This window comes from Patagioenas fasciata, chromosome 8, assembly GCF_037038585.1.
Source record: "Patagioenas fasciata isolate bPatFas1 chromosome 8, bPatFas1.hap1, whole genome shotgun sequence".
NCBI classification, from domain to species: domain Eukaryota; kingdom Metazoa; phylum Chordata; class Aves; order Columbiformes; family Columbidae; genus Patagioenas; species Patagioenas fasciata.
The window spans coordinates 25812239-25835446 of NC_092527.1; the positions used below are offsets into that span (position 1 = coordinate 25812239).

A 23208-nucleotide genomic window follows, 5' to 3' on the forward strand; every position below is an offset into this window, starting at 1 on the left:
CCAGGCAGACTCACCTGTCAGGAATGGTTAAGATAGTTACCTAAGTGTCCCCATAAATCTCCAGTGGTAGAGATTTTGCAGCCTCCATAAGCAATGGGTTTCACTGCTCATCTATTCCAACCACCAGAGAGATTTTCCTTATGTTAACATTTCGCCTCTTGCAATTTTGAGCTTGTTACTCTTATGAGCACAGAAAGACTTTATTTCTTTCCTCTGTATGAAGTTTTGTCATTTTTCTTCGTGGTCTTTTCTAGACTGCACAACCCTGATTCTTCAATAAATTTGATCAGAACTCTGAAAGACACCTGCTGCATTCACATTGGTCTAAATTGTTCTTGAAGTCCAATGCTCAAAACTGGATACAGTATTCCAGCTAAAAGTCTCATCTGCAGTGACTAGAAATGAAAGCTTACATGTAAAACACGTGAGGAGTCTGTTTATTCATAATGTTGTAAAACTCTTGCAAAATCGTGCAGGTGGGGTATTGCATCATGTTCAAGTTTCTGTTTACAGTAATTCTGAGAAACTTTCTGGAGGAGCTGATATACTGTTATACTATTTATTTTGGGTTTTGGTAGTTAATATAATAATCCATCCTATTTATTTCAGAACATTGGTGTTGATAAATGGAAAATTCTGCTGTCCCCTGAAGAACTCTCAGTTCCTACCCTGGAGTGTCTCAGATTTTATGTGCACTCTAGTAGCATCTGCATCACCTATGAAAACATAAATAGTTTTGGAATCAGACCACCATGTAATTGTCTAGTACGCTACCCTTAGTTAATAATTTCATGTTTTAAAAGGGGCTTAAGGGGAGGCTAGAAGAGAAATCCATCGAGGTACTAACACATGGGAACCACACCTGGCTTTTAAAGCTTGAGATTGTTAGAAGGTCCCACATGTGTATCCCCAGTCCTTAGGCTATGTCCTAGACATCCACCTTAGGCTGCTTGTCAGAGACACTATACATGGGTCAGAACAAAGATCAATTTTTTGCTACAGTTATAATCTTAGGGATGTAAATTATTGATACTTAATTATGTAATGCAGCTTTTCAGCCAGTTATGCCACCCGCTGTATAGACTGGAGGAAATAAGTATATTTCCCTACATTGTTATGAAACTGGCATTTGAAACAAAAGGTTTGGTCTGAAATTATTTGGCTTCTCTTCTTCTTTGTTAGGCACCACAATTTTATTTCCTTCTCCGCCTATTTAAAATCCCAACTACACTGCAGAATTCTCCAACACAATCACTTGCTGTGCAGCAGGTGACTTCAGAGAGGTCCTGCCCTTCCCTCCTCTTGCTTTGGATGGCTGCCTTGAAAATAACCCAAACAGACCCCCCTACTGACAATATGACTGTATTTTTAACTCCAGGAGCCATTCAGCGGGACGGTCCCTTCCTGCAGGGAATACCATTTGGCTACATGGTTCTGTCATTTTTTCCAAATTAGAGAAAGGAAAAGATTTAGAAATGCCGCAAGTAGTATTCGGAGTTGTATGCTCCCACTGTATGTAATGTAATGTGTATTACTACATAAACTGTATCTTGTATGACAATCGCTTTTCATTTTTAAGGTGAAACTTGTGACAACTGTTACTGTTATCTTAATAGACAGGTTGACTGCCAGATTAAAATGGAAATGCCTAGAGCTTCTCTACTGCTATTTTTTATCACTTGTGAACTCCCACTGCTTTCTGCTTTGTCACGGAACTATCACGAGAACAATATTCCCCCTAGTTTTCTTGAAGACACTGCACCATTAACACTAGTGTTCTTTGCCAGGTGAACAGTGACATCACCTTGTCGCTAAATATTTGCCTGTTCGGGTTGATTCTTTTACAGCGTAACCGCACTATGCCTCTCTGCCACTTTTTATCTGCATAGTTAAACGTAAGTGGTTTATTACATAGTTTGCCTAAATGTCTATAGTAATTGGCACACAGCAAGTAACTGTGTGAAAGATGGTTATCAAAACCATAATGAAAGATGGTCAGCAAAGCTGCACAAGCAAGTAAATTATTAGCATCTGATCCATTTGATATAAGAAACATAACAGAGCCATCTTTCAAATTTTATTTCACAAGAAGCTCTCCTTATGCAAAAAATGTCAGTTATGCACAGTTTAGCTGTCTTTTCAACCACATTGCATCAAAACCATTTAATTCACTTACAGTTTACGAAGAGCACTGTGAAAGCCAGGATTTATAAATATGCTGGTATTGGTGAACCCTTGTATTAATCCAGAAGTTTCTCTAGACCAACATCTTGAAATGATGCAGACTTTACAGAATGTCTGCTAGGTTGTTTTGGTTTTTTTCCTCCGATTACTTAAAATGCACATTACTTAACATTTCAGTAGGTTTTTTGCTGAGTTAACTGCTTTAAATAACAGCTTATTTTTGTTTTTTTTAAATGACTTCCTGCCTCACAAAGAATAAGCTTACAGCTAAATCTTAGCATTAAGATGAGCTCATTAGGCACAAACCTCTCTTTCCTACATATAGTTACACATGGAGGAGTAACAGACCTTTTTCTTGTTCATTTACTTTTAAGAGGAAAAAATAATTTTCAGTCTTAGACTCTTCCTTAGCTTCTGAAGAGTGAAAAAAATGAATTATATGGTTTGCAAGCTTTCTGGAGTTGGAGTTTTATAGTTGGTTTTAGTTACATGCAAGTTATGACAATAATATTTGTGGTTCTGCCTTCAGAATAGGTCTTTTGTTGCACTAGAATGTTATTTTGCTATTTTTAAACATATATACCACATCAGTGTTATAGTTATCAGTAACTTTTTTTTGTACCTAGGTGTAATATTCAGCAAACAGGACTAAATGCACTGTTAAAGGACAGAAGAGGTGCTGGAACAAACAAAACTTTTTAAAGGTTGTCACATTATTAAGAGTGTCCCTTTACAGTACCAGCTTCTAAGGAGAAAGTGTTTTATGCTAGTTTAAGAAAGCCTCAAAACTACTGAAGAGAAGACTGCTGACCTGTAGTAGGAAAATTTATTTCATCTATAATACATAAAAGATCAAAATTTCCTTTTGCAGAAACTATGCCAAGTATGCAACTGGGGATAGAATACTAGCTGATTAACATGTTGTTAAAAGACAACCAACTTAAACTTCCAAAAGTAGTTTAATTAGAGATCAAAATTATTAGGCTGCAATGAAAAGCATAGTTATTATCCTGAATTTAAAAGGTGCTTAAAAAGACATGAAGTTAAGGCAATTTCCGTCATAGCAAAACCTTGAGATTCTAAAGCACAATTTCTGTTTTACTACTTAGTTCATCTTTGGTCAGAAAACCTGTTGCTACAACCGAGCAAATTGTCAAACACAAAAATTAGCCTGAGACCTTGTCAGTGAAACTGAAAAATGGATAGATAGTGGTTAATACAATACATTTGGCAAAAATATTTCAGATATGAAGACAATAGCTTTTAACATTTTTTGTCTCACAAACACTGGATTTAAATCAATAACAACATCACTTGGTATTATAAAAATTATTGAAATCAACTTGGAAAACATCCTCATATTTAAGAATAACGTTTAACCGTCAGAAATTAGGGTGAACATTATGAGATAAATGCATGCAGTTTTACAGCAAAGCGTGATACTAGTTAGCTATCAGAATCAGTATACCAGAGAAAGATAGACCTTGGGTATTTCACTGTCCTCAGCAAATTATAAACTTGTAAAAGAAGCAAATTTATCTTAACTAGTGTATCTTTGTAAAATGTCCTCACTTTAGTAACTTTTGTAGAAGGAACTGCTTGTTGGACTTCACTACAGGTGCAAGGAACAAAATACTAGCAACAGATCCGAGGTTACAGCAGGCACTGGAGGAAAACAGAACTGTGATTACAAATCCGTAAGGCTTTTTTTTGCTGGTTTCTAATTTGTTGCAAGACTTTATTGCTAACTTCTTTTCTGTAAATACTGAAATACTGTGACATTTCAAGTCCACTAGAGCAATTTATTAAAAACTGCACTTTTAAGCTGGGCCATTTGTCAAATGTAACATTGAATAACTGACATTTCTCAACTTAAACCCCTAAAATACAGAAGTCAAGTTTTCTTCGGCATAATTCTATATGCAAACTTTGAAAATGGTCTCTGACATTGTCTGCAATGTCAGAGCTTTTTTCAGTACCAAGGAAGTTTGTATTTGCTAGGAAATTTGTGTTCCAAATGACATTTTTCTGAGAAGAGCTTAAACCTTGGTCAGCATTTTTATATGAGCTCCAAGTCACCCCTGACTCTGGTTCAGGAAAACAAGTGACTTATGTTTTCAACATGTATCTAAACCAACAAAGACCTTTTAATATGAGCCTCCTGAGTTTTAATGTATCGAGATGGTGATACATTAAACATGTATGTGATACATATATATAGATAGATATGCTATACACACTATACATATACACACATCATGTATATATAAATATATATAGTACACCAACTAGGGCCAAAAATCTTTTGCAGCTATTACTGTCAGTTAAGGTACAAGCACAATCATCAGGATTCACAAAAACTGGATATGCCAAACATTAAAATAAAGTCTGACACAATAGGTGTGCTTTCACTGTTCTCACTTTTAATAGTGCAAAAAAGTCAGTAGTTTACTATTTTAAGATATTCCTAGTTCTAAAAATCTTTCCATTTGCAACCAAACCTGTTTCTTGCAAAAACGTCGGGTAAAATATTTGAGGCTAAATAGATTACTGTAACCTTTTTGTGGAACTGAATTACAAAACTACCAGTCCTTCATACAACCTTAAGAAACAAGCTTTAAAAAGATCTTTTACCTTTGTAGAAGAACATATTGGCAGTGTGTATAAAGCAAATATAGTAAGTCTATTTGGAACTCAGGCTGTACAATAGTCAATGTGTGCTACTAATTTTCTGTGCTGGCTTGTTGGATACTGCACTTGACATTTGGGACACTCGAGAAAACTTTCATCAAGAAGGCTTGAATGTTTCAGGGGAGGACTTCTGTCATATGTGGTCAGCTTCTCTTCAAACACAGCTTGCAAATCTTCTTGTGATCCAATACATCCAGATACCTGGAGTTTCTAGAAAAGGAGAAGCTTTAGTTTAAGACTGGGGCATGTATGCACTGATCAAATACTGCAGGAAAAAACTTTCAAGGTTTCATGGCACGCAAGCTTTGTGTGTGTTATAGTCCTAAGGATAAAGTGTTAAAGATGGCTAAGTGCAGTTGTGTTACTCATCTTAATAACAGAGGGCCTGTTGTACAATTCTAGTATCACATTTAAAGTAGATTGCAGGTAGCTTTTTGGCAGACTACTTAAGACAGGTTTCCCACAGTGTGGGACAGGGAATCCTGCCCCAGCTGTCTTCCTAGCCACTCACTTTTTTCCTTAAGAAATGATGCCTCAGTCCTCTCTACGTAGGATGCTGCCTAGTTACCTTCCCACATACCCTGCCATAATTTTCTCTTCTGATCCCATGCATGAAGTTTCTGTATGTGAAGGCTGTCCCTAACTGTAAAAGGCATCCAGTTGTCTATTTGACAGGTACTCCTCCAGCTACTTAGCACAGAGAAACTCAAAGCTGTAACTTCCCTGCTCTGCCCCAATTTCTGCTCTACTCCCAAGAAACAGGAGGTTTTCTAGTGGCCTCCCCTGGCAGCAGCACCGACTGCAATCCTAGCAAGCAAGGCTCTCCCAGGGGCAACACATGAACAAAGAACATCAGCATCTCAGAATTCATTCCATTCTCTTTGTCATTTGAGAAAATACTTCCAAGTTGCATATAACTAAGAGGCAGAGCAGTCTGGCAGAGTCACGGAAGAGTTCCTGTCATCTGTAACTTGTTAGGAGCTTTTGCATTTCTCTGTAAAAGAAACACAGCAGCCACAGACCTGATCTAATGAAGGACACAAGTATCCAATTTCTGTTTTGAATCTCATTTAAGTCAGTCCAGAAATGCAGTTTTGACAATCTCATTCAGCTGTCACCTAATCTTACAAGATACCTTATTGCAGAGTTCAGAAGCACCAACAGTCAAAATGCATGGATACGATAGAGCAAGACAGATGATGAATGGCTTGCTTAATACTTACTGGAGGAATTTGTAGGGAAGGATTAAGTCAAGGGCTCAAATCTAAGTGGCTTTCATTTGAGCTTACAAAATAAGCAGCAAATAGGCCGTGGCCCTCACAATACAACAAATGTCCTTTTTCATTGTGGTAGGGAGTGTAACTTTTTGAAACTGAAAAGCCCAGGTTTTAATGAGCCATCCATCCTATATCAGATGGAGGAGGAATTCAATTTCTATATTTAAGGACTGCATCCTGTTCACCAGCAGCAAGTCTGAGTAGGAGCATCGTGCAGCTTTGCCATTGTGCAACAGGTGAAACTAGATACACATTGTGGTACAAAATACAGTTATGTTCACTGCTCAGGAACCTGATTATTCTGGATCTTCTTCTGCAGTACTAGTTCTCTGTGCATGCTGTACAGAAAAATGATGCCTAGCTAGTTGACGTAAGGTTCTGCACCTTGGGGCCACATACTTAAAAGATGTAAGTGCCTACAGCGACTATCTAATGACATTAACAGAAGACTCACTATGCTTGAAATAAGATCTCAAAGTGAAGAGATGTACATTGATGCAAAATCTCAGACTAAATTTACCTGCAAGTTATTCAGTACATACCTGAGGTTCCAGACGGCTTATTTGCTCCCTGGCCTTGCGCAGCTCCTTAAGGACTTTGTTTAACTGATGTTGCAAGTTCTGGCGATCAAGCTTTTCATTCTCAAAGTCTGTGGTGCGTATTTGGATCTGGCAACCCCCCAACGTGAAAATTAAAGTGAGAATTATTAAGAAATTACAACGGTGGAAGGGAGAGGGAGGGAGGGACGGAGGGAGGGAGGAAGAGAGAGAGAAGTGTTTTGCCTCTACATATTTGAAGAAAGTTTTACTCTGCTATAATATCTTACAATAGGATTAAAAACAACAACAATCACTTGTCGCTTTCATTACAGTGAAATTCATATATGCCTAATTATGAAACTCTTCTAAATTCTTCTCCATTACTAAAGGTAGAGTTTGAAATTATTTTGGTTGGAGGGTGTTTCAAGCTGTCCTCCAATCTTCAACTAAGTGTTCAGTAGAAAAGCATTTAGTGCAAGTTCTCATCTAAAAAGCCAGTTTCTTCTCCAGGATCTTTCTTGTAGCCAGACAATTTGGACAGAAACTATGGGTAACAGTGTACACGCAAGCTTAGCAAAAAAATGTATTTTTTTTTCCAATAATATCCATTAGATCTGTAAGAATGTAATTAGAAAAAATAAAGAAGATGGAAAAGAGGGCAATGCAATACTTTATATAACTTTATCAAGACTATATTAAAACAAATCAGCTCCTTTAAGTTTTGTAAGATGCTTCCCATACCTAGTCTGAGGCTACACAGTTGAATAAGTGATTGTGGAGAAAATAACATCAGGTTTGATCACACCTTATCTGTAAAAGGTTACAGATTTTCCTCGACAGGTGTGGCAAAATTTTTAGAACCATTAAGAAATTACTCACAGTTGAATATTCGCATCTCATTACTTGATTCAATATACTACTTTTTCTTAAACTTGAAAAGTCTAGAAAGCCTTCATGCATAATACAGATTAAGCAGCAGTGTCTTAGAATATAATTCAGTACCTGTTGTTCCAACAAAGCTATCCTACTGTGTTCCTCCTGGTGTTTGAGTAATGATTTACTAAGAAGTTGCACCTGCAAGGCAGAAAAGCATTTAGAAAAACTGCCATATCCAACAGTTATTAAGCTTAAATAATTAATCTAACAAGGGACAGAAGTAAACCTTTGTATTCCAGCACCAACAGAAAGATGAACGCCTGTTACACAACAGCCAAGCCCAATTCTTTGGGAGGAAACCCCAGGGAAACATTATCACTGTTTTGAGCAGGTGGAATGCAGGATGATGTTATAGTTTAAAAACAAAACAAAAAACCCCCCACAAAACAAAACACCAACCAACCAAAAAAAACCACACACACACAAAAAAACCACAAACACGACACAAAAAACCTCCCTGAACTTTCCTAGGCTTGGATGCAGACAAAAATATACACACAAAATCTATGTTTGCACTAACATGCCATGACATTAAGAAACAAGCAATGCAACTTTTTTTTTTTTAATGTAACAAGTTTAAGACTCAAAGTATTATAGTATAATGGAATAAATGTTAAAAAAAAGTAAAAATATCCTCCATTATCAGTATGTAGCAACTTTTGTAGTGAATGATGATGTTCAGCTGGAAAACAAACAAAAAACAAAATAAAAATCACCGAACAAAAAACTCAACACCTTTTAATCATTATTGACCAGTGAGAACCAGCCTGTGTTTAGAGCTAAACAGTTCTGGTTTTAGCCTACTTTGGTGCCTAGTAAGCTTTATTCTCACATTTGAAATTTCAGTTCTGTTTCGCTTCGTTATGGAGAACGAACTTCTCCAAGTAGCAAGTCTCTCTTATTTGGATGCCCTGAGGACAGTCCTTCGAGGACGACTTTCCATTTTTTCCTTCAAGAGATATGTGGTCATGATTTTAGAAGAAGCAGCAACAACAGGTTTGTTAGCATCACCGTGCTGATAGGAATATTGCAAGACACCGCTGTAACTCTCCATGTAGGGGAAGTTACAAAGTCCTCATGAGCATTCCAACCAGAAGGAGGTAAGCGCTGGATATTTTTAAATACAAACATATAACGTGTCTTCCCCCACTTCTGATCAGCCAGAGTAGTTAAAGTCATTGTGTTCAAAAAAAGAAGGAAGGAAGAATTAAGAACGTCCCACATGAACAGAATTATTTCACTGAAGTCATCACGGGAGATGGGCAAGCCCTGCAAATCATTAGAATCTGACACAAAATAACAGAACGGATCTGGCAATAGTGTGAACCACACATATTGAACAGCCTGCCCAACAGGCGCTTCTTCGGCTTTATAGGGAATTACAGAACTCTTCTCCGTGGTTTCTACCATAGCAGTATTCAAAGACAGTGACATCTTCAGTTCCATCCCTTCCCTTGCTTCTCTGGCCATTGCTTTCTCATACTCAGGTGTGCCTGCACAGTTCTTGTCCATGGCATCATACAGAGAGAGACCCAAATGCAGGAACTCATCTGAATGGAAGAACAAGCACCGCACCCCCAAGATGCACAGCCACGATGGGTGGCTGGGGATACTTATCCAGGGACACAGCTGCTTACCCAGTAAGTGTGAAACTGCAAACCCACATGTGTATTTGTAGCAACCAAGTGACAGCAAATATCAGTGATATTCTATAGTTAGGACCACAGGATAAAATAGCCTGTATAGACTTGAATTTTAACCTTTCCTGTTCTCATTTACTATTAACCTCCTGGAAGATTAACTAAATCAGAATCAATTAAGTATTCTCTCACTTCTCCCTCTTGTGTCCCACAAGACCATGGCAATATGTGAACAAATACGTTCCTTGTTTAAGCAAGAAAATTTCACAGAAGTTTGGATTTTGAGTCAAACCAATATCTTAAAGAAATAATTTGGTTTAATCACAAGGACAGGAGTCTAGATGTACATAAAAAAAAGTTATCAGAGGAAATAATTGATGATTGTTTGCTAATGATCTTAAATCTCCAAATGCATCCACTCACCTGACATACAAGATCTTCAGACTTTTTCTTTTCCTCTCTGAGCTGTCCTTTAATAGTTTCATTTTCTTGTTTTAGTCTCTGCACTTTCTCTCCTTTAATTTCATTTTCTAGAGTCTTCATTTCAGCACTCTGTTGTGACTGCAATAAGGCATTTAAACTCAATATTTCTCGTTGTGTTTCTTCATATTTATTTTTGAATTCGTTCAGTTCAGATCTCAGCTGCGTTATAGTGCATCTTTCAGCCTCAAGATCACTCTTAGCACTTAGTAACAGCTGGTCATATTTTTGCTTTTCCTCTTGTAGAAGACCTTAATGAGTCAGAAATAATTGAGATAATAATGGGGGAGGGGAAGAAAAAACACACACTTAATCAGAACACCAAATCCTTGACGACATTTTAAGACATATTGTTAGAAATGGACATTCTAGGCTGTTACACAGCTCAGATTGGCACCAAACTTCAAGCAAAACAGCTTTCAATACTTCTAATGCAGTAAAGTCTCCTTCCCTGTATAGTTACTGAAAAACTGCAACTTGGCTTGTGTACTCTGTGCTACAGCCGCTTCCTTCACTATCTCTTACAGCAATAGTAGATCCTTTGCCCTGACTACACAAGCTCCATGACCCACACACATAGTTCTTGTATGGCCTCGTGCATGGGAATCGAGGCCCAAAGACACTGGATTGATGCTCACTTCCAGATTTAGGCTCCTTAGCCAAGGGTCTGGTACTACTCCCTCCCGAGAGATACCCTGGGGACTGGACAGGCTTTACTTCATCATTTTTGACCAAAGCCAGACCATCTTCTTCAAATTATACACCATCATTTACTTCTAAATTGCAAATAAAAGGAACTAGGATAGTATTTTTTGATAAGAAATGCCTGCTTTTTGGCTAGTGACTGTTACTTAAACCAGAGTTCAAGAAATTTCTGCTTGTTAACCCAAGAAAAGTTTAATAAGTGGGAAAATAAAAGTAGGCAGTCTATAGAAATTCAGTAGTAATACAAAATATACCTGAAAGCACAACAAGGAATGCAGAATTTCACAGGCTTTGCTGATTTTGGGTACTGTAAGTTTCTTGACTTTGATACATGTCCTGTTGAAAGCTCCCCTCATTCTTCAAAGTGTAATTTACTAGGGAAAGTTTCTTGACTGTTCTCCCTCCCCTCAACTATGAGCTAAGCCTTACCTTCCGGTTAGCAATACTCCTTTATAGGGTGACAAGATCTTCAGAGCAATACCAAAGATTTTCCTTGGAAAAAGTTGTAATATCTACTTGCACCCTGTACAGATTGGTTCTGAGGAACTGGGGTCTCTGCCAGCGTGTAGCTGCTTGAAGAGGGGAACTTCCTTATACCCTTGCTCCTAGTCTCCTGATGACAAAGCTTTAGTGGCAGTAACTCTGAGTTACATTTCCTGGTGAGCTACCTTAGTCTGCCTCCCTCTAAAATGCTTTTCACAGATTTCTAAGCAGCAGCAAAACAAGATTATGATATTTTACTGTTTGCCATAAAGATTTAAGCAGTAATACAGAAACCAAACCACTGCACATGAATTACTAACTGGTATGTATCAGTGGGCATACTCTTAATTCCAGATGATGCTAGTTCTATTTAGTGAATTTACCTTGCAGGTCAGTTGCAGCATATATGAAGTTAATAATTTGATACTAAGAATAGCAAGTCGGCTCCTTCTGGTTCCTCTGTTCAACATGGTTTTAATTTTATTCCACATGCTGGTCAAGCACAAGTCAGTCTGAATGCAGAGGACTCAAAGGGTGCCCATTATTGAGGAACTACATAGCACAGAAGTGAGCTAGAGGTGGCCAGATCCATATTGTGAAACACTGTTTTTTTTGGATAGGTGCCATAACCTACCACAGGTTTTCATGCCCTGTAAGAACTGTTCAGGTGAGTAAAGAATGTGGCAGTCTTGAGTCATTTTTATAATATTTATTTAAAAAAAAAATATGATACCCCAGATCCACGCCTAGCTAATAAATCCCTAATGCTTCCATTATACAGGTTGAATGTGTACTTTGAAGGATGGGAGACATACGTGTGTTTTCCTCAATGCTTTCTGCAAACAGAGAGGTTGCTAATAGAGTGTTAAGGCTGTTAAAAAAAAACAGCTTTGAAGTAGATAAGAATATTAAATACTATCAGTCAAGTAATGTAGCTGGATAACAGGAAGCAAAGGAATTTAATTTAACTAAGTTTTATCATTAAAAAACCAAAATGCTGGGAAGTCAGTCTTGATTTTGTTTAATTGTGCTATAATTTGTTTTCAGAAAACTTATTCTATAGATAATTCTAGTTTGGGTCACTTGTGGGGAAAAAATAATGTTGATACCTTCTGAACTGAATTCTTTAGATTCTTGTTGGCTAACTGTTTCTGACTTCTGTTCAAGTTCAAAGATCCTTCCAAGAAGCCCCCTGACGTATGCTTCACGTTGCTGGTCATACAGTAGCCACTGTTGGTTTTTCTCAAGAGCCTTCAGGAAAAGAAACAAAAAAACCAACAAAAAAGCCTTTGGTAATTTAATCTATTTTAAAAGTGTTAGTCATCTTAAAACGTTAAAAGTTATATACTATACAGTTTAAAGATAAGCTAGTTAGTTCTGTTGCAAATTGTAGTAACCTCTGTACAATAAACAAAACCCATCTTCATTTGGAAAGAGAAGTCAGGTTGTTGAGCATAAGTTAAAATTGGAGCAATATTAAACACAGGCTGGCTGATTTCTTGGAATGGAGAAATGACTTAAAAACGAAGGCTTTCATGAGTCATGCCCAGAGTATGGAGAACTAACCTTTCAGTCTCAAATATAAAATTAAATATGAAATAAAATTTTGAAAGTTGAATAAACTAAAACTGTATCATTGCAACTTAAAGCTTGTAAGAACAAGGAAATGGATTATACATCCAATTGGATCATAGAATTAAGTTGGGAAGGGACCTCGGGAGGCTTCTAATCCAACTTCATGCTATCTCAGGCAGTGCCAGCACTGAGATCAGACCAAGTTACCTCGGGCTTCTGTCTTGTCAGCAACCACCTTCTTCTGATGTTTCAAGCAAGGTTTTTTTATTAAAAAAAAAGAAATATTGTTGCAGATTTTTTTTTTTTTGCAAGATCTTTAAAAATTTTAATTATTGTCTTGTTATAAAGTCACTTTAGATATTATATTTTAGAGGTAAACATACCCTCTGAGGTCCCATACTACTCAAAAATGTATATGGTGATAATTTACATTCTTGTGCATCTCAATACAGATGATTTATACTTGCAATGTTGTACATGAAACTTACATCTTTCAATTGCTTTTCAACTTCATAAAGATTAGTCAGTGATCCACTGCCATTTGTTACAGCATCCTGCAGACAAAGAACATGTTAGTGTTCTTTAAAATAGATGGCTGAAACAGTAAAGCTAGTCCTGTGTAAGTATTAATCTCACCTAAATAGCATAAGAATATCTTTAAAAAGGAAAACAGATGTATACATGTGCCTTTTGTGTTTAAAAATCTTTATAGTGTATATATTTTTTTTTTTTTTTTTAAAAAGTATCTAAGTTGTATAGAAAACTATTTCAAAGATTTAAAATAAAATCTCCTGGAAGATCCAGGACAAAGATTTACTTTTAATTTCTTTTATAACTCTGCAACTCATTGTTACATTAAAACATTTCTGAAGAAGAATGCATTATGTCTTCTGCTGAACTGCTATCTTGGAAGACCTGGAAGGTACAGGAGAGTTTCTGAAAAATGAAGATATTAATGGTATTATTTAAACACACACAAAAAGACATTTGTTCGATTTTGTATCCTCATATGTTTGACAATATTAGACCTATTGGAGTTGTTGGAGAAAGACAGAGACCTTGACAACTTCATTGGGATAACAGAAGGATTACAAACATCTGGGAAACCGTGCAAGCCTGCCTGGAACCATAACATACTGACTTTTTCTGAGACGTGATCCACAGTAGGGTGCTTAAAGCATGACTCAGTTCTCTAGACCTATCTAAAACTAAACAGCAGTTAAACAGTTGTACTTCTTTCAGAATGTGACATGTTTATTCACTGCATGACAGAAAGCTTTTTGAAATTGTGTAGAGATATGTCCTGGTTTCAGCTGAGATAGAATTGTGCTGTGTTTTGGATTTAGGATAAGAACAATGTCAATAACACACTGATGTTTTAGTCGTTGCTGAGCGGTGCTTACACTGAGGCAAGGACTTTTCAGCCTCTCATATTGCCCTACCAAGGAGGAGACTGACAGCCCACAAGAAGCTGGGAGGGGACAGAGCCAGGACAGCTGACCCCAACTGGCCAAAGAGCTATTCCATACCGTATGACATCATGCTGGACAAAAAACTGGGGGAACTGGCCCCAGGAGTGTCAGCTGCTGCTCAGAGACTGGCAGGGCATCGGTCAGTAGGTGGTGAGCAGTCGCACTGCACATCACTTGTTTTGTACATTATTTTGTCAGTATTATTAGTTTAATTGGACAGAAGAGGAAGGGGAAATGTCTTTATCTGAAACCCCGAGTTTTACTTTTTTTGCAATTCTCTTCCCCATCCCACTGGGAGGGAAGTAAGTGAATGGCTGCGTGCTGCTTAGCTGCCCACTGGGTTAAACCACAACAGGGAACTTAAAGGAAATAAAAAGGTAGATTACTAACCAAATCCAAGCTACATTTTTCCAAAGTTTTCCTGTGCTTTTTGGAACATGATCTAAAATCAGCTTTATAGCTGAAAAAAATATAGGAAATCTTTGAGTGCAATCATTAAACTTTAGCACTTCCCAATAAAAATAGGATTTAGAGACACTACAACTGCTCATATTCCTATTTCTATAAACAGTAGAATTCTGTCTCAGTGAAAACTTTCTCAAAACAGTCATACAACTGTTGTTTCTGTTTCAGAGTATACCTGCTGCTCATACGACACCTAGCAGTTTCAAGGAGCATTGCTAGGCTTGTTTTCAAGTTTTCCAAGACATCCAGTCAAAACATCAGTCAAATTTTGTTGTCCTCCATTGATAAATCAATAAAACATTTAAAAGAAGCTATTTTGATAGTTCGTTGACAAAGGTATTGTAGAAATCTGTCTAATTAACATACATTTTAAGTTCTCTAACAAAGTCTCTTGAAACTGAAAATAAACACATTTCGTTTAAAGTGATATTTCCCAAGATATGCATTATTATAAGTGATACTTATATGTATTATCATTAAAAATTAGTAGATTAAGTTATTTTGCTAACGATTTGGCTAAAGCTGGATTTCTAGAAATTACTCAACTTCCTTGTAGCACATGGGGAACCAGCACCATCTACAGGTGAAGAGCTGGAAAAGGCTTAGAGACACCTCTTTCAGGCACCAACTTCCCTGTGCCTCTTCTTGAGATACTACTGCATGTTCCACAGAACGTAAGAACAGTCGGGAGTGGAAAAACAACTGCAGAAATCTAAATGCGCTTACAAAAGCTGCCACATACATGGCACCAAACCTATTAACTATTTTAAATGAGAGAAGCAACTCAGTCTCCTCCAATCTTGACATCACCAATGAGCTTGTAACTGAAGCTGAATTAGGTGAAGAGCTTGGTTTGTCTTTGTTAGTGCCCTAGTCTCTTACTGCTGCCTTCTCAGTCTGTGTAGTCACTAAGCATACAAACCTGAGAAGGGTATAATATCTGCATAAGCAACAGTGGACCATTACACATAGTATCACATCATATCGCCTACATCTGAGCTTGAAAAAGGGACCTTGCAGTACAGCATTAGAGAATCCCCTCCCCAGCTGCATTGCCTGAAGTTGTGCTCCCTCACTGTTCTTCATTTAGCATTCAATCTAGGTATCATCTCTCTTCATACAAGAATATTTCAGCATGCAATGCAACTTGTAATAAGATTAAAAATCCATCCTTTTTTTATAACAGGTATCAGTGCTAAGCGAGTATAAACAGGTTAGACTTGGAATATGCAGTTACAGTATTTCTTCAGCACTTACCTGGGATGCTTGAGTATTACTGCCTCTGTTTTCAAGCTCAGAACATTTTGCAGTAACAGCAGACAGATTACATTTTAACCGGTTCATTTCTTCCGATAGGGAATGAAGTAACAGTTCTCTCCTTTCTGCTTCCTTTTTCTTTTCCTCTAGTTGACTTTGTAACAAGGAGACTTCACTATTCTTGTTTTTAGATTTAAGCTTGTCTTTCAGGTTTTGGATTTCTTTGTCCTTCTCTCCAAGAAGATGTTTGTGTTTTTCTTTTTCTTTTTCAAGAGAAAGTATTTTCTAAATGAAACAGAATAAAAGTGGTAACACAAATGAGTAAATACCAGTCTATGCAATAAATGCATCAGCAAGTTTACAAGAGTTTGAGAAGATACTCACTTTGAAAGGTTCTCATTTAGCCTTTAATTAGCTGAGAATATTACTTTTTACTCAAAACAGACAATATTACAGTGATCATCTGAAATATTTCAAGTGACAGTAAAAACAGCCTGAAGTAGATGAAACAAGTTAAGAATGCGAAGAATCAAGTTTCACACACTTGGTAGGTACTCAGTTTTGTACATGAACACAGATCACTACAACAGATGAACCTTAAAACATAAGTAAACAGAACCTTAAAACATAAGTAGTGCCAGAACTCTTGGACACTTCCAGTGAAGAGGTTGATAATACATTTACTAGTATCGGTTCACATATTTTGTAGCTTTTGAAAAGCAGCAGAGCCTTCTTGCAAACTAAATGACAATAATTGAAGTCCCAAAATAGTTATAATAAAGCATTCAGGAGAAGGATCTCGTTTTCCAAATTATCCACCCTTTTAGTTTTAGATATTTTCAACGGGCACCCTCTTTTCAGTGAGCCTCCAGCACAGGTAACTCTTACATAGCATTAGTATTGCATTTGAGATAACAGAAGCTTATGTAGAGCCCTGCTATATGATAACATTTATTTTCCATTAGAAAGGTTGATGTTGAAATCCTGCATGCTGATATAAAGTCATTACAAGATGACAGAGAAACTGAAAGAAATAGAATTTTAGAGAGCCTCACATAGGGAGTGGTTGAAGACCACATGGTGCTCACTAAAACTAAAATATTGACAGCAAATAGTGACTTGTATATCTAGGCATGCCTGTGGTTTTCCACGCATAAACTAGGAACCCAGCATGAAGTCATCAACACTGAACAAGCACCAAACTCCACCAGACACAGCAAGTGCACTAAGAAATTTAGCAAAAGCGGTACATGAGCTGTCTAGCCATAGCTGGCACTTTGATTAGCACTTGTCAACTGCCTTTGTAGCACAGACACAGCAAAAACCTCATTGTCAACAGAAGTGGCCCAGAAATGTTAGCGTGCCTGCTCTCCATTAGTTATACCCTCTAACAGAGCCCATTTGAAGGTTCACAGTCCTTCTGGGCAGCCTGACAGTGCTAGACCTGGTCACATACTGAGTCTTGAACTTCCTTCTCTGCAACCACAGGTTTACCCTGAATGGACTACAAGGTGTGGAAATTGCAGCATCTGTTTCTGCTCTTTGATTGCAATGAAAAAATAATGTGGTGAAATGATGACAGTTTTGTTTACCTATAACTCAGTGGGAGCTTGAGAATCTAGTTCAAGCAACTACCAGGACTCTTTGTCATGTACTTAGACAAGTGTTTGCAAACACAATGTTCTTTGCAGGAAATGCTAGAGATCATTTTATGGTGCTGTTTGAAACAGTTGGACACGTGAGGACAGATCTAAATGGGTTAATTGGCACGTCTGACCTCGTGTCAAACTGAAACAGCAGTAACATCAAAGTAAATTAAGCTTTAAGAGGAAAGATTGGCATACTCAGGTGCCGTTGACCGCGCCCGGTCAGGGTGTCCCAGACCCGCTCTCACCTCCAGGAGCCGGTTCCTCTCCGGGTCGGGCATCTCGCTTGTCCCTTGCGCGTTTTCCTCCGCTGATTTTCTCAGGGATGAGTTCTCCTGCTTGTGCTTCCCGAGATCACTCTCAGCTCTGGAGCTCCCCGACTTTAAGCCCCACTTGCCAGTAATTATATCTTTGGCCGTCTTGGAGTTCATCTTTAAGCACCTACAAAAAACAACCGTAGCGTTACGGAACAGCGATCCCACCCGGCAGTACCGGGCGGTGCAGGGCTCCGCGGCCTGCGCTGGCGGCTCCCGGGCCGCGCCGCGGAGAGCACCGGGGGCTCCGGCGCGGACGGAGGGGCCCACACGACGGACAGCAGCTGCTCCGGCCGGGCCAGCCCTGCTTCCGGGAGTTTGAATCCCGCGGCTCCGGCATCGTCACTTCCGCCCAGGCCGCCTCACAGTCGGAGCGCGGGCTACGGCGCCTCCGATGGGTCAGAAAAGGAGGGGGAGGGGTTAAAGAACGCTTCCGCGAGGACGCTGGCTAGAAGGATTTGGACGAGCAGGTGTGGGCGGGGCTGGAGGGGCGCGAGCTGCGCGGCGCTGGGCGGCCGTTAGCGGCTGGCGGGGCGTACCGAGTTCTCCGCGAAATGTCTGAGAGGAGGCTCTCTATTGGCTGGCGTGCGCGCCGCCGGACCTGTCTGGCCAATGTCATGGAGCCTTTCTTCTCACCTCGTTTGTCTGCCCAGCACACGTGCTGGCGCCTGGCCGCTGTGAGGCGAGGGGCCGAGCCCAGGGGCAGCTGGCGCTTCTGGGCGGGCTGCAGGGGCGTTTGCTTCCCCTTTGCGAGACCATCATTAATTTTACCTGTGAGGGGATTTCTATTTCGCCGTTAAAGGGCAGTTGTGGAAGGAGAGCTGGTGGCAGGTGAGTGCTCCCTCATGTTGCTTCCCAGCAGGTGGTTCTCCCCACCCTCCATCAGGCTTATTTCACTTGCCGTTGGGGCAGAAGGGGCAGTGGCTGGCAGTCGGTAGTGGCAGAAATCCTGGCCTGTGGCTCTGGCTGTGCACCAGTTGGGGGACTTGTCCAGGTCTGGAGTGGATGAGGGCAGAATAACCTGCTGTGATGCTTCAGCCAAGTCTGGGTCCTGTCGGTGCTGTGTCTTACGTGTCTTTATCCTCATTCCTTCCTGAGCATGTTGTCTTTAGATTACCTTTTCTTCCCTAGAAATCCTCTTCCTTAGTTACCCAAAATCTGATCATTTTAGAAAGGAATCGACGCCCATCTTGGCTTCAGAGGTAATAAGCTAGGATAGTACTCATGTGACCATATAAAAACTAGGCTTTGTCCACATATGACTCACTTTCTCTGTCTTGCTGGCTTCCTCTCATCTCTGCTTAGAAACATTTTGCAGTGGTACTGTGCACCACTTGGGTTTTTTTACATCTGATCTGCAGCGGAGCTAAAACTGCTGTAAAGCTGAACACAGGGTCGCTGAGAGCAGAGTTCTTTTTACTTACCATGGAAGTGCCTCGTTTCATTGTAGTAGAACCTCCTGCATGTATTATGTTAAGTCAAAACATTTGTAGGCCTCCAAACAATACAGAGGGTCTTCGGATATTTTAGGCAAGTGTTTCCTTAATTTGCCTTTAATTTTACTTATGAATATATATTTTTAAAATTTCTCAAGATATCTACAAAATTCAAGGTGTTAAATGTGGAACCTGTAGTATTTGTTCTATGTAAAACATAGTTGTTCCAGAGCACAACTGAAGGGGGAGCACTTAAGCTATTTTTGAAAACTGGGTATTTCGTGATTGTACCCTGACACGGAGGAAAGCTAAAAACATTAACAAACAATGAAGTTCTAAAAATTAATAGGTAAGAAATAAAAGCTACTGTGCAGTTTAATACCTTGGTACACCAGCAGGCAGATGTGATGTATCTGGAGTACTGGAGTTGTGCTTAATGTTCATGTTGCTTACGCTTATTCTTGCCTTGGATTACTTATGAGAGACCTATCACACAGCTTAAGAATAAAAGCAACAAAAGCTATCTGCGCAAGTTTTCACACTGTGCCCTTTCTGTTACTGGATTTCACTAGGAAGAGCTCTGTTTTTTTCTACAACACAGAACCTGGTGTCAATTTACAGGTACTTTTTTTTCATAGCCTTCGGTAGCCAGTCCGTCATAGATCCACCCATAGACCTTTACTGTAAACCAGTTATTCCCTGCCTCCTCTTCCTGCTAGCATTTCAGCCCCGAAGTTAAGGAGTTTGAAAGCTAAGACTTCCCTTGAATTTCTTCAGTAACATTCAACATTTAGTCAAGACTGGAAACAATGCTTCGAGTGATTGTGGAATCTGCTACCAATATCCCTAAAACCAAGTTTGGGAAACCAGATCCTATTGTTTCTGTAATTTTTAAAGGTAAGGAAAACTGTCATAAATGTACTCAGGGAGGAGGTTTTTCTGAAGGATAGTGCTCTGTGTAAGTATTTTAAAAGCTGAGGAAACATGTTACATCTGATGTAACTTTAGTGAAGCCTTTTTAATTAGAGACCGGAGTTACCTGAATGAAGTTTAAACTGGGTGGAGTGCAGTTGTCTTTTCTGGCCAGCAGTGCTTCTGTGTCAGGACCCATGTTTTACAAGCTTTTGCAAAGCCTTAGCCCTTGGCTTTAAAAACTCAAATCTAATGGCATAGATAAATCTACTTTTAGTTCTGGTACTGAAGTTTACCTTGTTGTGTTCCATCTGAAAAAAATCATTGCACTGTCTTGACTGCTTTGCACAGGCACAGCTCACCGTTACACCAATTTTTATGGTAACTGGTTTATTATTATCAGCATGTTGAAATGCAGTAGTACCATTACTGAAGGTGTTTGGTTTGTGTTTGGGTTTTTTTTGTGTGTGTGTGTGTGTGCATTGAAATGGAAATGGGATTTCTTAAGGTATGCAAAATCATTGCAGGGGTTTGTCACCTTCAGAGGGTAAATCTGAAATCATGAAATTTTGCTGGAGGCTGGAAAAGGACAAGGCAGTGCAAGTCCAGTATCTTAACTTCCAAAATAAAAACTTTTGGGGTACTTTATTTCAGTGGCAGAAAGATGTGATATCATACTGTTTCTTTCTCTTTTTCAAGGTGGTGTGGGTTTGGTTTTTTTTACCCCCCTGTGTGTTCAGACAAGTGATTGAGCCTGGCTCAGCACCTTTTGGAACTGCCTAATTATTAAAATACTGTTTTATTTGCCCTGCAAAAAGTGCTGTTACTGGTGTATTGTAATTTCTCTTTTTTGTTCTGTTTTTTCTGCTGCTGCTTTAGCATTCATATTGTCTTTTCAACTCCTCCTCCTCCTTTTTCTTTCCGCTCACAGTTTTGCTTTTGTGTTACCTCTGTTCCTGCAGTTTCATACTCCAGAGTTGGTTTATGCCTTCATTTCTTTATGCTTTAGGTGTCTGTTTGGTTCCTCCTGGTAATCTTGTGTTCCAGCTGTGTGCTCTAATGCAGTTCAGTACTAGCTAGTAAATATAAGTTACTGATTTTTTTTTTTCCTGCGTTGCTGGATTTGTTTCTCAATCCTTCAGTTATCCAAACACAGGAATTGGACCAGAGACATTAAAGGAATTAGTTTATATGTATCCTTTATGTGCTATAACTGGGAGTTTTAATGTTCACAAACATGCTTAACCATTGCCTTAAATACAACTTCATAATTGTGACCATTTTTAGTAGGATTTTAGTTTCTCATTATACCTGCCACTTCTTTTTATGTGGATTTACTGCATAACAACAATCTGATTTTTTTGTTTTCTGTCCAGGCTGATTCAAGGGGGCTAGAAAATTTTAGAGTTTTGCCACCTGTTGAGCAGTTCTGATTTAATTTGTAAGTGGAGTAGCTGGTTGCCAGGTACAAGGGTGTAGGGATCATATCTGAAATATGTTGAACTTCCGGTTATTTATAGATTTTTTTTTTTCTATATACCCAGTTGGTGTGTAGAGATGGGAAACCAGTCTTATTTTTGCGAAGCTATATGTCAAAGGGCAGCAGTCTTTAACAGTAGTCCATACCCACTGTAGCTCCTGGGGGACATAAAAATCCCAACTGGGAGTTTATTTTCCAGACTCGGACAAACTCAGGCATTTGCAGGATTTTGGCCACAGCCCTGCAGTACATTTTCATGTTTTTGTTTGAATCTGAAGTTTTCTTGGAGAGGTCTTAGAGAACAGCACTCATTTGACAGAAAATTGCTGTAGAAGTTGAGATTTCATTGAACAGTGTTCTGTTTGTTAGCTTTTTCAAATTTTAACTTACATAACCTTTGCTGATGTCAGGTTCAGTAGTTTTAAGACTTCAATGAAAACACACAGTATCTCTCAGGATTAGACCTTTACGGCTGTGAAGAAAAAGGCCATGATCCTAAAACTATTAATATATAAGTGAGGCTGCAAGCACTTTGTTAACACACCTATGTTAGTATAGTTTCATCTATGTATAGAACAGACTTCATCAAATTTGTATAAATGAGCTAGTTATAGACTGTAGTCAGTACATTTAATACAGTGACATATATTAGGTACATGCTAGAGGAAACAGGCAGTTGTTTCTGTTACGATATCTTAAATAGAGGGGTTTTGTGCAAGTATTTGATTTTTTTTTTTTCTACACATTTATGTTCAGTCCAGTGGGATGAAACTTTTATTTGCTTTAAGAACAGCTCACTGTTCAAAGAGAACTACACCCTCAGAGTAAATGAGTATTGCTGTCTGAACTGGGTGCTGTTTCTGCAGAATTCTGAGTTCATCGTCACTCTGTTTGATACAAATTATGAGTCAAATTAATATTAAAAACTGTTGGCATTTGCTCAAGTGGCACTAAGTGGTAATGATTAAACTGGTACAATTCTTTTGGTTTGTAAGAAATATCAAACTGGAGGAAAATGTGTCAGATTCTTGTCTTTGGGTGTAAAAACTGATACAGAAATTGCTTATGTGCAGTCAATACTAGGATGTTTAGTGCTTTGATCATTCCTTTTGACTGCCTCAGACAGCTTTATGCATTAAAAAGTGAAGTGAAATGGCATTCAATTTGGTTGGGCCAACTTGAATAACATTTCTTTTTCCGTTTGTGCTTAATCTTAGAGCTTTCCAACAGGCCTGCAGTAGTTCGTATCTATGTTCGTTTATATTTCAGTGTATAAAAGAAAAGAGTATTAGAGTGTAATTATTCACTAAGTCTATATTTTCTGTTTAGCAGAGACTTAAATTACCCTAACTTTAATTTCCTGGGTTTTTGAGGTCTGCCTGTTTGATCCTGCAGTTGCTGCCACCGTGCAATCCTAATTCTTCATTCACAAAAGTTTTATGGGAAACTTAGTGAACCGAAATGTGATCCTCTCTTGAATCTTAGACATAAGACTGTTCTTAAAGGTGTTTGCATCTGCTATTCCCCATCTGCTGAAATTGATGAAAAAGCTAGTTATAATAGAAGAAAAACTTAAGATGTAAGCAGTGGTTGCTTTGTGGTACTCTGATTATCTTTATCATGATGGAACAGTTCTTATTTAAACAGCTCATCTTGAATTTTTTTTGGACACTGTCATCTCATTGACTATCACCAAGTTCTTATAGCATTCATTTC

General features: G+C 38.6%; 2 protein-coding genes across 6 annotated transcripts in view; one reads left to right on the forward strand and one right to left on the reverse strand.

The window, feature by feature from the left end:
* Positions 1–2996: 2996 nt before the first annotated feature.
* On the reverse strand, positions 2997–17988 carry CEP55 (centrosomal protein 55). The gene is made up of 8 exons (XM_065843850.2): positions 17599–17988; positions 15705–15989; positions 12999–13064; positions 12045–12186; positions 9691–9998; positions 7694–7765; positions 6695–6820; positions 2997–5085 (listed from the first exon to the last, which is right to left on the reverse strand). The coding sequence occupies exons 1-8, from the start codon at positions 17779–17781 to the stop codon at positions 4879–4881; spliced, it is 1389 nt and encodes a 462-aa protein (XP_065699922.1). The 5' UTR covers positions 17782–17988; the 3' UTR covers positions 2997–4878.
* Positions 17989–19803: 1815 nt separating this feature from the next.
* The window catches only part of MYOF (myoferlin), a 70355-nt gene continuing 66950 nt past the window's right edge, over positions 19804–23208 (forward strand). For 3 of the 5 annotated variants that reach the window (XM_071811994.1, XM_065843255.2, XM_071811995.1), the window contains exon 1: positions 19805–19997. In XM_071811994.1, coding sequence (XP_071668095.1) covers positions 19910–19997 — 88 coding nt within the window. In that variant the 5' untranslated portion in view covers positions 19805–19909. Of the gene's footprint in view, positions 19998–23208 lie in introns of all 5 variants that reach the window. The other 2 variants (XM_071811998.1, XM_071811997.1) reach the window with 2 other exon arrangements.

Coding starts and splice junctions, on each gene's coding strand:
- CEP55 (XM_065843850.2), bottom strand. CDS start 17,781: ATGAACTCCAAGACGGCCAAAGATATAATTACTGGCAAGTGGGGCTTA. Junction 13,065..15,704: donor GTAATACTCAAGCATCCCAG/GTAAGTGCTGAA, acceptor CTTTGTCTGCAG/GATGCTGTAACAAATGGCAG. Junction 7,766..9,690: donor CTGAAGATCTTGTATGTCAG/GTGAGTGGATGC, acceptor TCTGCCTTGCAG/GTGCAACTTCTTAGTAAATC.